Below are 11349 nucleotides of genomic sequence, written 5' to 3' on the forward strand. Positions count from 1 at the left end.
CCCTCCCCCCTGCTTCAGGGGCGTCCGACTTTCGCCTTTATACTTTATATATAAATATTATCTTACTGAATTTTTATTTAAAAGGATTTATTCAATGGAGACAAGAATTGAGGCATTTTTTTATATTATGAGTGAAATGTATCCTATTAATAATAATGTTGAATAAAGTATTTGGTGGAATTAAAAAATGTATCTGGAATAATACAATTATACATCTCGAAAATTACTAACTTTAACTGTTAATAACTTTTTAACGAATAACGAGCGACGGCTAAAACTTGTTGGAGGTCAATCAGGGTCATGACCTTGATATATATCAAGGTCAAGATCATCAGGACTGGCTCCCCTCATCGGCATAATTACCAAATATATATGGTGATATTACTGATTTAGTCAGTTTACTCACTTCAAACGCTCTAATATCTATGGAATGTAAAACTTTCGAATATATGTGGAGGGCTTCAGTATTTAAAAGAAGACCATATTTTTACATCAGTCGCTCAGTAGACACCGGTGAAACACTCATACAGCATAAAGAAGATAATACTACAGCCGTTACCGCTTTTCTTGAAAATGCAACAAAGTGTAAACTATTACGTTCCGATTCAACCAGATGAATCACACAAGTGAGTATTACAATTTTATACTGTTTTATTAATTTTCATACATTCTTTCTCTACATCTCGCTTACCTATATTCATCTTTTTTATTACAGCACATTTCCTCGCTATACGCCTTATATCTTAAGAAGAATATGCGCATTAACACCTACAGCTTACAAATATCTGGATATCGGAATAGCTGTGGGACCTATGTCCCACGTGGAAATCGCGATCGGCGACCGCATCGTCCTACCATATGCTACGTGGACAATATTCATCGATAAACTGGCAAATATCAAACAATTGGTGCAGCCGAATACTCCATCGTCATTATTCAAAGTTTTGTGATTGAACTAAAAATACATGATATACACAATGTAAAATTATCATTATATAATAAGTGTTTGTATATGAAACCATCGATTATACTTTTTATGCTCGAACTTGAACGTTGCGTTGAACACGTTGTCACGTGACGTGTTCAGTCCGTCACAAGGGTCGTAAGACCCGACCGAATAGCGCCGCTGGCATCCTGGGTCCTTCCACTTTTAGAAGGTCAAAATTGCGTTATGAATAATTTTGAAGGAGTAAATACTTTGCGCAAGATTTATGATAGAAATTCTACTATCGAATGTGAATTGATAGCAAATGCTTTAGATCATATTGTATACCATGCATTACATGAAAAATGAGAATATTAAAATTAATATTAAAGTTATATTACACTTTGTTTAAAATTATTTTTACCAGGTATGTAAATATGAAACCGGAATTTACCAATAGATGGCCATAGCTGTCAATGTAGTTGCCGTCAGACCGCGTCATTGACGCCATTTCCTTGTTCTGACATCTGACAAAAATTTTCAACTCACAACAGTACAAGTTTCATACAGTATAGTTTGTAATAACGTTGAACATGTCGAATTTTGTGTCCGGAAACTACGATTTGCGGACAGCATTGATTTTCTGTTACCATTTGAAGAAAACTGCTGCAGAATTGCATCGAATGCTTGTCGAAGCTTACGGTGAGCATGCTCTTGGTAAATCGCAGTGCATTGAGTGATTTAAAAAATTCAAAAGTGGCGATTTTGACGTGAGAAACGGAGAACGTGGAAAACCACCGAAAAAGTTTGAAGACAGCGAATTGCAAGCATTATTGGATGAGGATGACGCTCAAACTCAACAACAACTCGCGGATCAATTGAATGTGACACGAGAAGCCGTCTCCATACGTTTGAAATCCATGGGAAAGATCCAGAAGATCGAAAATGGGTTCTACATGAACTGAATGAAAGACAGCAGGAAAACCGAAAAACCACTTGCGAAATGCTGCTCGCCAGGTACAAAAGAAAGTCATGTCTCCATCGAATTGTGACTGGCGATGAAAAGTGGATATATTTTGAGAATCCTAAGCGTAAAAGATCATGGGTAACTCCAGGCGAACCATCGACATCGACTGCAAGGCTAAATCGCTATGGACGGAAGACAATGCTCTGTGTTTGGTGGGATCAGAAAGGTGTAATCTATTATGAGCTGCTAAAACCTGGAGAAACCGTTAATACTGAACGCTACCGACAACAAATGATCAATTTGAATCAAGCTTTGCGTGATAAACGACCGGAATATCAAAAAAGGCAACACAAAGTGATTTTGCTTCATGATAATGCACCATCACACACAGCAAAACTGGTCAAGGAAACGATTGAGGCGTTTGGTTGGGAAATACTGTCGCATGCGGCTTACTCACCAGACTTGGCTCCGTCCAATTACTACTTATTTGCATCGATGGGACACGCACTTGGTCAGCAACGCTTCACTTCTTACGAAAATGTACGAAAATGGCTAGATGACTGGTTTGGCTCAAAAGAGCAACAATTTTTTTGACGTGGCATCCACAAATTGTCAGACAGGTGGGAAAAATGTATAGCTAGCGATGGGCAATACTTCGAATAAAATATTTTTTATTATTTTCATGCAATAAACGTTTATGTTCTATTAAAAAATTCCGGTTTCATATTTACATACCTGGTAGTCCTTTGTCTCTTAATCATTCTTTCTTCATACCTCCGTATTGAATTAGTTGATAAGAAAGCGCGCTTGGCTATTTGTACTACATTACTAAGAAAATATTATAATTAATTGCTAAGTCATATCATTAAAAAATCGTAAAAAATAAATACCATATCTATTTAATAAAATCGTGTGCGAAAGAAGAAAAGAGAACGTTGAAGTTGGAGAGAGAGCGCAATGGAAGGAAGAGAGAGCACGAATATGGCGATAAGTATAGGACCGCAGTTGGTGGAAGAGAGAGCATAAATATGATAGTTAGGTTAGGACCACAACGGGTGGAATAGAGAGCGCGAATAACATGATAAGAATAGGATCGCAACGGGTGGGACAGAGAGAACAACGGGTTAGAAAGTGCATGCAACGGGCGAAAGAAAGAAGGAACAAACTCTCCTTCCTCCTCTAACACGGACCCCGATGACACGCTTCCCCCTCCCTCGGACCCAGCGTCTGTGTGCACTTCCCCCTCTCCCTGACATTCTCACACACATACATACCGCATATACGTATATGCACTAACACGTGGGGACTTAGAATCGGTGTATCTATCCTACTGGTTAAGAATCTATTAAGAATCTTATAACTGATTTTTGACGGAATTATGGGCAATCAAAGTTAGAATACTCTTTTTCTTAAACCGCGAGTAACAAAAAATCGTAGAAATATTTTTAAAAAACGATTTTGTAAGCAAAACTTCAAGTTTTTACGTTAACAGTCGAAAATTTTCGCAAATTTTTTTGGGTGTGTAACTGGTTTACTAAGTAAAAAGGAAATTTCCTATTTTTTTAGCTTGTTTTCTATATGTAAAAATTATCGAACTTACAGAAACTAAAAACATACAGTAATTTCGAAAGTAGAGATTTCAAACTTTAAAGTCTTTTTTAAATTTAAATTTCGTTCATTTTTAATAAAGTTATTGTATAATACATACAATTTCGAGCTAAAAAATGACGTTACTTTTGACCAATCCAATATGTATTTCTTTAATTCTACAACTTATAAAAATGATAAATTTTACTGGATTGAATAATGTGACGTTACATAGTTGAAAGAATTAACTTATAATCATGAAGTTCATTATACTTACTTTTCCGGTAAGATACGTGGTTTGGCATAATCACCCGGCCATTCATACAAATTTGGCAGTGGACTGTCGTAGTTGACATCGTACATTTTACTTATGATGAATTGTCGTTTATCTTTTGGCTCCGGATATTCACTTGCTAAACCACCTATAGATATAACAATAGATAATACTAAATAGTATTTTACACACAATTCCGAAATTATAACAACACCTACCTTTAGCATAAGCATAATCAGCTATTTTAACCGCGATGTCGATAGAACACTCGCGAATATTATTTAATGGCGGATATAAACTACCCCTTTCAAGATCTTCATTTTTTACATGATCGGCAACAGTTTGTGCCGAGATCAAGAATAAATCTTCAGTAATATGATGTACTCCGGTCGCAATAACCCCTAAAGCAATACCAGGAAAGATGTACGCATTATTGCCCTGTCCAGGCTTATATATTTTCCCATTATGTTTTACTTCACCGAATGGCGAACCTGAAGAGAATACACATCTACCCTAAAACATAGACATTTAATCTGATAAATGAATTTAGTATGCTAAAAAGCCAAATTATCAATGTATTATTTAAGATTTTATTATATTCATACATCAGTACAATCATACGCTTGTTGCGCCGTACATTCAGCTTTACTGGTTGGATTACTTAAAGCAAAAATCAACGGCCTCTCGTTATTTTTTGCCATTTCTCTTAAGACTTCAGGAGTAAATGCCCCTGCTGCCGCCGAAGCGCCTATGTGAACATTTCAGTTATATACCAAGATTGTTTTTCTATGAAGAAACTTGCTTACCTATCAAGACAGAAGGTTTGATTTCTTTCACAACTTCGATTAACGTCTTCATCACTTTGTAATCCTTCGCGTACCAGATCTTGTGGCCTTCCAAATTACCCTCGGGCCGATTCTTTACAAGTAACCCATCAATATCCATCATCCAAATGTTATTGCGCGCTTGTTGTTGAGTGCAACCGTCAGCTTCCATTGCTTTGACACAAAGATCAGCAATTCCAATAGCTGCCTATAATCAAATAAAATAAATATTGTTACAATGCGAGCTTAAAACAAAAAAATATAAATATTTAGTATCTTCAAAATAAGGCTATTGCATTATGTTGAAAATTTGCAAACCTCTCCGGCACCAAGGAAGACAAATTTATTATCTGCCATTCTTTTCTTAGTTATTCTTTGCGATGCTAAAATTCCAGCCACAGCAACCGCAGCTGTACCTTGTATATCATCGTTGAACGTACAATATTTATTTCTGTATTTGTCTAAGAAACGGAAGGCATTATGATTTCCAAAATCTTCGAACTAAAACACAGAAAGCGTGCAATATTACGTGTACGTATCATAAGGTCATTTAACAAAATTTTAGTTAAAGACATATTATACAGGGTATCCCAGTAACTCTGTTACAAGGCAATATCTTCGTTACCGTTAATGATACGCGAAAATGCCTAAGGAAGAAATTGTTTGGTTCAACGGGACGCACATTATGATGGGAATTATTTCTTTCTCAAAGTATATTTTGAGGGCCTTTAAAATCATCGATACTTTTTTTAAATAAGACTACATATTTTTATCATTATAGTATAATAGCTGAGGTCAAGACGAATCCAATGGCCTATAATACCATGACCTTCACGTGACCTTGAGTATGAAAAATTCAGAAATTTTTAGGAATGGATGCAAATAATGAAATAAATACAATTGAAAGTTTGGCATAGAAAAATCTATTGTAATAAATGTTCAAAATTGTTTCCATGAACTTCTAAACATTTGTTAATTCGAGTATTAAACGAACGTCGCACATTTGCGAACATTTGGGGTGTTACAGCAGCACAAGCTTGTCGGATTCTTTCTTTCATGTCGTCACGTGTCGTAGGCTTTGTCGAAAAAACATTCTATTTGATAAAGTCTCATAGAAAGAAATCTAGAGGATTGATATCAGGAGAACGTGGCGGCCCAGGAGTCAGACTTCCTCTTCCTATCCATCTATTTAGATATAAAATATTTAATGCATTGCGAGAAGAACGAGCGTAATGTGGCGGTGCACCGTCTTGTTGAAACTACATAACCAGACGTAAAGATAGGGGAACATTTTCTATTATAATGATGGAAGTGTATTAAGCAAGAAATTTGTGTACGTATTGCCATTAACAGTCGTATCAAAAAAATGTAGTCCAATTAGATAGTCACCCAAAATACCACACCATACATTCAACGACCAACGGTGTTGAAACTGCACAGTTTACATCCACCTAGGATTTACTGGCAATACGTACACAAATTTCTTGCTTAGTACACTTCCGTCATTATTAGAAAATATTCCTCTATCCTTACGTCTGGTTATGTGGTTTCAACAAGACGGTGCACCGCCACATTACGCTCGTTCTTCTCGCAATGCATTAAATATTTTATCCAAATGAATGAATAGGAAGAAGAAGTCTGCCTCCTTGGCTGGCACGTTCTCCTGATATTAATCGCCTAGATTTCTTTCTATGGGGCTTTATCAAAGAGAAAGTTTTTTCGACAAGCCTACGACACATGACGACATGAAAGAAAGAATCCGACAAGCTTGTGCTGCTGTAACACCTCAAATGTTTGCAGATGTACGACGTTCGTTTAATACTCGAATTAACAAATGTTTAGAAGTCCATGGAAACAATTTTGAACACTTATTATAATAAATTTTTCTATGCCAAACTTTTAATTGTACTTATTTCATTATGCACATTAATTCCTCAAAATTTCTGAATTTTTCTTACTCAAGGTCACGTGAATGTCATGGTATTACAAGCCATTGGATTCGTCTTGACCTTAGCTATTATGCTATAATGATAAAAATATGTAGTCCTATTTAAAAAAATATCGATGACCTTAAAGGCTCTCAAAATATGACCTTGAAAAAGAAATAATTTCCGCCATAATGTGCGTCCCTTCGAACCAAACAATTTCTTCCTTAGGCATTTTCGCATATCATTAACGTTACCGTTAACGGAGATATTGCCTTGTAACAGAGTTACTGGGACACCTTGTATATTTAAAAGTATACGTTAGCTTACTTGAATAAGAACATTTTGTCCATATTTTTGCACGCAGGCAGCCATAAATTCGTCGATTAATTCATCATACTCGGCACCTTGGCTCCTAGGCTTATTAAGACCAATGTAGTGAGGATCGTTTCTTAGCTGTTCGTTATTAGTGCCTACATCAATGGTAATCGGGAGGCATTGATACGGTTTGATTCCAGCTAGAGCTGTATAAAGTGCCAGTTTTCCAACGGGGATACCCATGCCGCAAGCTCCGAGATCACCAAGACCTAAAATTCGCTCGCCATCTGTTACACAGATGGCCCGCACCGCTTGTTCTGGCCTAAAAATGCGATGAAAATCGTCGTGATCAACATTGATGATAAATTAATATCCCATACTATATATAAAGTAATTTCTTTCTTGCATTACGGAGCAAAACGTGCAATATATGAAATTCTATTTTTAGCAAACATACTCCAAACACGTGCTTTTCGTTTAAACTTTACAGATTGTCCCTTGCAACCTGTTTCCTTACAATAGTGATTATACTTTTCAAATCAAATGAGTACAGTAGATTCAAATACAATCGACGCTAAATCTTGATGTCTAATAATATAAGATATATAATAATATTTATAGATAAATGACGTATAATAATATTTGAAGGGTTTATGGTAGCGTGTTCGTTTGATAAAATTTATTAAACTTTCTATAAATTAATTGGCCCTGAAAAGGACCGTTTTTATGTTTACAATTTATGTGGCCCTGAAAAGGGCCGTTTCTAAATAAAAACTATATTAATCTTTCTCTAAAAGAAATTGTCGGTTTGGTCTTAGTAAATCTCTTCGGTCCCCAAAGTCTTCTTCGTGTTAAGTCGAGAGAGTAGAATCCAGGAGGTGAGTCTGGTGGTGTGTAGCTTGTCGGTGATCCTAGTGGTGTGGATGTTTCCTTCTGCGATGTGAAGTCGCTCTGCGTCTCTCGGTGGATTACCTCAGGTCGGCTCAGCGTTCCTCGGTGAACTCTCGGAACAGGCTGGGTCTGCGTTGCCCTTGTAGAGAAGTCACTCGGAGATCTAGGTAGCGGAGACAGGAGCGGCGGCGGTGCTGAATAGCTGGGAGACAGAGGTCTCCTAACTCTCGGGTCGTTACTGGCCAGGAGGAAGCTCGGAGGTCTTGTGAGAATCGGCGAAGAATTCTCCACCTTAAGTAGCCGCCAGATCACTGGAGGGGATATTGATTCGCCCTGTTGCTTGGTTGCCGTTGAATTACTCGGTGCAACCTCTTGAATCTGAGACGGCTCGTTGGATCTCGCTGAGGAAGATTTCTTCCACCAGGGAATGATCCGTGATCGACGAGAGATAGACTCCACGGTTACACCACAAAAAGGATAATGCTCTTGCGGTATATTGCAAGAGATGAAATCAAGCCGTTGGCCATGCCTTTATATAGCCGTTCAGAGTTTTTCGGAATACGAAAAAATCTGCCAAAATGCGCCTTCTATTAATTTCTTGAGAAATTAATTTTTTTCGAATTACTTCAAGTAGGTCTTGGAAACAAATGCATCCGCATGAAGTTTGCTTCATTCGAGTCGTTCGAAATATGTATGTGGTGTCAAATAGACCGCCACAATATTTATATATAAATTTTAAAAACATTTTCCAGTTATGTAATATAAACTGTATACCGATTACTACTTATCGGATTTGAAACACAATCATAAAGTAAAGCTGATAAAGTAAAATTTGTTTAGTGAACAAGAAAGTTACAGTGGTGAATAATGGGTGGCACTCAGTTGGACACGACTCAATTGGACACGAGCCACTCACAGCGCTTGAGACTACAAAGCTCCTAAGCACTGGTCGCTGTGATTGGTGGTGTCCAATCGAGCCGTGGTCAATCGGGATCACCCCATGAAAAATGACGTAACTGGGCAACTAACCTGATGAAATAAATTTCGTTTAACAATTAAGATTTTATGAATATTCTTAAGGCTTCCATGGGTGCTTTCTATATAAAGGTTATGCGTTTCGCGAGTTTCCTCCGTGTCCAGATCCATTGTTGAGATGCCAACGTTTCGTGAAACTTGCAGTCCACTTCATCAGGGCGAGTAGCAGCCTGATAATGAGCTATCCCCCAGGCCGTTCCTTTTTATATTACGCTGCTTGTTGGGATGGTGGGGGTGGGCTAAGAGAGGGAAGGAGTTGTGGGAGGGCAAAGAAGTAGGAGATACCGGGAGAATGGTCAACCTACGGATCAAAGAACACTAACGTGATGTCAGACTAAAACACGCCATGCAGTCGGCATTATCAGAACACAACATCGAAACATGGACATCAAATACTGTTTGACAAAAAGATCACAATAGTCAACAATACGAGGTTCGTCTGAAAAGTTTTGAGCCTTATCATGAAGATAGCGTTATTCGTCAAAGCCATTCTGGTATTATAATCGTGATACTTACGAAAGATATCTGTGACAATTGTGACAACTTTGGAAGTTCAGTTCTTGTTTGACAATCATTTGTGTCGTCATTTTGTAAAAATAGAAAAAATTGAATATCATGCTATAATTAAATTCTTGCATTTGAAAGGCAATGCGTCTACGCAAATTAAAGCCGAGTTGGACGCTGTTTACGGGGACTCTGCCCCATCACTTGCCACCGTGAAAAGATGGGTAGCTGAATTTAAACGTGGTCGTACCAGCTTAGCTGATGCTGAGCGTTCGGGACGGCCAACAACTGCGACCACCACCGATAACATCGAAGAAATTCATCAAATGATAATGGACAATCGTCGAATTAAGATTAGGAAGATAGCAGAGGCTGTTGGCATATCAAAAGAACGTGTTTGTCATATATTGACTGAAGAATTAGGCATGCGTAAGTTAACCGCGCATTGGGTGCCGCGCTTGCTCATTCTGGATCAAAAACGCATTGGAATGAACATTTCTAAGGCCCTGTTGGAGCGGTTTAAGCGAAACGAGTCGGATTTTTTGAGTCGATTAATAACGGTTGATGAAACTTGGGTCCACCACTTCACTCCTGAAACGAAAGAACAATCAAACAGTGTACTGCAAAGGGTGAATCTGCTCCGAAGAAAGCGAAGACGGTTTTATCGGCGGGAAAGGTGATGGCGACTGTTTCTTGGGACAGTCATGGAATTGTGTTGATCGACTATCTTGAAAAAGGTAAAACAATAACAGGGACGTACTGCGCATCATTGCTTGACAAGCTGAAGGCAGAAATTATGAAAAAACGACCGCATTTGAAAAAGAAGAAAGTTCCATCAAGATAACCCACTGGCTCATACTTCGGCGGTCGTTATGGCAAAAATTCACGAATTGCGGTTCGAATTAATTGACCATCCACCGTATTCACCAGATCTGGTCCCCAGCGACTTTTTTCTGTTTCCTAGGCTCATAGTTTGGCTCGGAGGACAGAAATTTTCATCGAACGAGGAGGTCATCGCATCTGTAGGCGCCTATTTTGCAAAGCAAGACGCTCAGTATTATTTGAATGGATTAAAGGGGTGGGGGCTTTACTGGAAAAAATGTATCGACTTAAAAGGAGACTATGTGGAAAAATAGAATTGAATTTGACAGAAAAATTACTGGTTTCTATGTTAGGCTCAAAACTTTTCAGACGACCCTCGTACATCGTACGTTCCAAGAAAATATAGAGAAACCATAGAGATACAAAAACATCCTAATAATTTAAATAGAGATAATGGCTATAACATAAATAAAATATGGAAGACCATTCTCCTGGTTATTGAAGACCGACCAATTCCACCACTTCTTTGCCCTCCCATAACCCCTTCCCCCTCTCAGCCCACCCCCACCACCCCAACAAGCAGCGTAACACAAAAAGTAACGGCCTGGAGAACAGCTAAGTATCAAGCTGCTCCTCGCCCTGATGAAGTTGACTGCAAGGTTCACGAAACGTTGGCATCTCAGCAATGGATCTGGACACGGAAGAAAACCGCGAAACGCAAACCTTTATACAAATAAGAATTTATTTTTATAAAAGTCGTCAACCCAGTAAGAAATGACAATGAAATCGATGTCGAATCGACGTCGATTCCATTATCACTGGGAAGGAATTATAAATACTGTTATAATTTCAACACACTACAAGAGGGGCATGAGAGAGTAAGGGCACAATACATGGTATAAGAATATAAGATATTTCAGTGCGCATAATGGCCTTAGCAGAAAGTTGACTTATATTCTTAAGATAGTGTCTTATGACTTAAGTCTTATGTCTTTAATAAGTTCGAATCTGCAATGGGTGTTTTAAGTTTTAAGCCGTAAGAAATTTACCGTCGAATGCGAGGAGAATAATTGTGATTCGTCCATTCCTTATGGTGTAAAGCTTAACCTTTTTAAAAAAAAGGTAAAAAAAGCGCTAAGCGTTGATGAAACTGGCCCAAATGGTGCTTCTCGTAAAGAATCATCATTTGGGCCAGTTTCACCAACGCCAATTACTTAATCGGCCGTGAAACTGATGACTAATCACGTTTGCTGTTTAGTAGAACTAATGATATGTAT

At 38.0% G+C, this 11349-nt stretch overlaps 1 protein-coding gene across 4 annotated transcripts in view; it reads right to left on the reverse strand.

Moving 5' to 3' along the window:
- Window positions 1–11349, reverse strand: part of LOC108765833 (NADP-dependent malic enzyme) — a 91032-nt gene that overhangs the window by 27212 nt on the left and 52471 nt on the right. For 2 of the 4 annotated variants that reach the window (XM_018514680.1, XM_018514679.1), the window contains exons 3-8: window positions 6833–7142; window positions 4896–5078; window positions 4560–4785; window positions 4359–4501; window positions 3972–4266; window positions 3757–3901 (exon numbers count right to left, since the gene is read on the reverse strand). In XM_018514680.1, the coding sequence (XP_018370182.1) occupies window positions 3757–3901; window positions 3972–4266; window positions 4359–4501; window positions 4560–4785; window positions 4896–5078; window positions 6833–7142 (1302 nt within the window). Of the gene's footprint in view, window positions 1–675; window positions 956–981; window positions 1148–3756; window positions 3902–3971; window positions 4267–4358; window positions 4502–4559; window positions 4786–4895; window positions 5079–6832; window positions 7143–11349 lie in introns of those variants that run through there. The other 2 variants (XR_001940340.1, XM_018514678.1) reach the window with 2 other exon arrangements.

Source organism: Trachymyrmex cornetzi, unplaced genomic scaffold (genome assembly GCF_001594075.2).
Source record: "Trachymyrmex cornetzi isolate Tcor2-1 unplaced genomic scaffold, Tcor1.1 scaffold555, whole genome shotgun sequence".
In the NCBI taxonomy this organism is placed as follows: domain Eukaryota; kingdom Metazoa; phylum Arthropoda; class Insecta; order Hymenoptera; family Formicidae; genus Trachymyrmex; species Trachymyrmex cornetzi.